At 38.5% G+C, this 2500-nt stretch overlaps 1 protein-coding gene across 1 annotated transcript in view; it reads right to left on the bottom strand.

Annotated features, from left to right (window-relative positions):
- Nucleotides 1-2500, bottom strand: part of LOC122259066 (protein amalgam) — a 413622-nt gene that overhangs the window by 9735 nt on the left and 401387 nt on the right. Inside the window, exon 10 of the mRNA XM_086543508.1 lies at nucleotides 1013-1123. Within this exon, the coding sequence (XP_086399634.1) occupies nucleotides 1013-1123 (111 nt within the window). The remainder of the gene's footprint in view (nucleotides 1-1012; nucleotides 1124-2500) is intronic.

Below are 2500 nucleotides of genomic sequence, written 5' to 3'. Positions count from 1 at the left end.
CTAAAAGGTAATGAAAAAAAAAATAATTGTAATAGCAATAATAACAATAGCAAACATGATAATGATAATAGTTATAATGATATTAATGGTAATAATGATGATAATAATGATGATAATAATAAGAATGACAGTAATGAATATGATAAGGATGATGATAATGATATTGATAATAGTAATGATGATAATAATGATGATGACGGTGATAATAGTAATGGTTAGGACAATAATAAAATTAAGGATGGTAGTGAAAATAGGATAATGGTAATTATAATAACAATAATGATAAAGGATAATAATGATAAGGATAAGAATATCAAAGATAGTAATGATGACAGCATTGATGATAATAATAATCACAATGATAAAGGTAATAACAATAATCACAAATTGAAATAGCCCGTATCTCAAATTTAATGATGTGAAACAAATCGAAACTTGGCAAAGCAGTGTCTCACATTTTGTGTTTGTTTTCCTTTGAAACAACTTGAAGGTAGTGCAATCACCGGTTGAAAATAAGATCCTTTTTGTCCCTAGCTCAGCCACCAGTGTATCGAGATGCTGCTTTTATAAGGCATAGTGTGCAAGCGCGACATGTACTGTATCCTGCCGATTGCTTGCGTCGGGTTGAATTAAATTCATATAGGTTATATTAATTTCAGATCAAGATATACAGGGAACCTCATTTTCACGATAGATTTTTTTTTTTTTTTTTTTTTTTTTTTTGTAAGTCCTCTCTTTTTATTCTAGGGAAACAGGTGTTGGTGCAACATTGCATACCGACAGACGCTCACAATCATAACACGAAACAGACAACAATGCAAGTAAGGTTCTAACACCTGAAACATCCAAATATCCACACAACAGTCCATACATCTATCCATAAACATTCATATCCATTTTTTTTTTTCCTCTTCAAAAACCTTAATAAAGGCCCCTCTCATCTGAATTCACACCCATCGTGTAATGAGAGAGTACCTAGGAATATTACCTGCGATAGGATCACGGACATTACCTTGGTTATTACCAGGCACGAAGCTGGTAGGCTTCTCATAGCGCTCCGCAATATCATTAACTCGGCTGTGTTTGGCGAGGGACTTCTTGGGATTCACGCGCTGGCGAGGAGCTGCAAGAAGAACATGAGGAAAATAGGCCTATGGCGAAGCTGGGGAGGGATGGCGAGAGGAACTTTTAGGCACGAGGAGACACTGGAAAGGGCCATGGACGCGGGGGGTGACGGAAGGGCTTGGGCGTGAGGGATGGGAAGGAGGAATGGCTTGGTGGACGTATGGGTAAGTTCTTTATTAAGTGTAGTCGTTAATTGATGAATGGAATGATGGAATGTATGAATTAGAGGACAAATGAAGTAATGGTTAGATTGGGAATTTGAAGGACAATTGAACCAATGTTTGGATAGATAAATCAAAGGAGAAATTGATTAATTTTTGAATGGATGAAACAAAAAAAAAATTATATATAAACAAATAGATAATCAGGTATACAAATTGAAGAGATAAATAAAGAAAGTACTATGTAAGTAAACAGATAAATAAGTAAGTAAATACACGACATTGATAAACAGGCCAACAGATAGATAGGTAAAAATAGAAAGAAAAGTAATAAGAACACGAGAGAATTAAATTATAAGTTATGATAATAAATGATAAAAAGTAATCTCAAAATAGTTTGATAAAATATCATAATCTAAAAATGCCTTGATACAATATTATATTCTAATTTTAATTTGATAAATGCTACACGCGATGGTTACACACTTATATTGAACAACGATCTTGGTAAAGAAACTGAACAGTAAAATAAAATAATTCAAAATAATGAAATGTCAAGGGAGAGAGAGAGAGAGAGAGAGAGAGAGAGAGAGAGAGAGAGAGAGAGAGAGAGAGAGAGAGAGAGAGAGAGAGAGAGAGAGAGAGAGAGAGAGAGAGAGAGGGAGAGGGAGAGGGAGAGAGAGAGCGCGCGCGCGCGAGAGAGAGAGAGAGAGAGAGAGAGAGAGAGAGAGAGAGAGAGAGAGAGAGAGAGAGAGAGAGAGAGAGAGAGAGAGAGAGAGAGAGAGAGGGGTAGAGAGAGAGAGAGAGAGAGAGAGAGAGAGAGAGAGAGAGAGAGAGAGAGAGAGAGAGAGAGAGAGAGAGAGAGAGAGAGAGAGTGAGAGAGTGTGTGTGTGTGTGTGTGTGTGTGTGTGAGAGAGAGAGAGAGAGAGAGAGAGAGTGTGTGTGTGTGTGAGAGAGAGAGAGAGAGAGAGAGAGAGAGAGAGAGAGAGAGAAAATGTCCTAGGGACATGAGACATGACTAGAGACTACGTGGTATCACGTGCTCACGATCCAATACGAGGAAGGAAATCGGACCAGAAATCTATTGTTAGCCCAGGCCCTGCGAGGTCAGGGCTTATATATGACCTGCGTTGCCCCTCCCCTCTCTATCGCGCCCTCACTCGGCACTCACTCGCCGCCTCGACCGTGGAACACCCTAACGCCACAGGAGCTCG

The sequence above is a fragment of the Penaeus japonicus genome, unplaced genomic scaffold, assembly GCF_977035675.1.
Source record: "Penaeus japonicus unplaced genomic scaffold, GWHDUDI00000001_assembly GWHDUDI00000013, whole genome shotgun sequence".
Lineage (NCBI taxonomy): Eukaryota > Metazoa > Arthropoda > Malacostraca > Decapoda > Penaeidae > Penaeus > Penaeus japonicus.
Note: the sequence above shows the minus strand (reverse complement) of the source record. Positions and strands in the feature narration are given on the sequence as shown.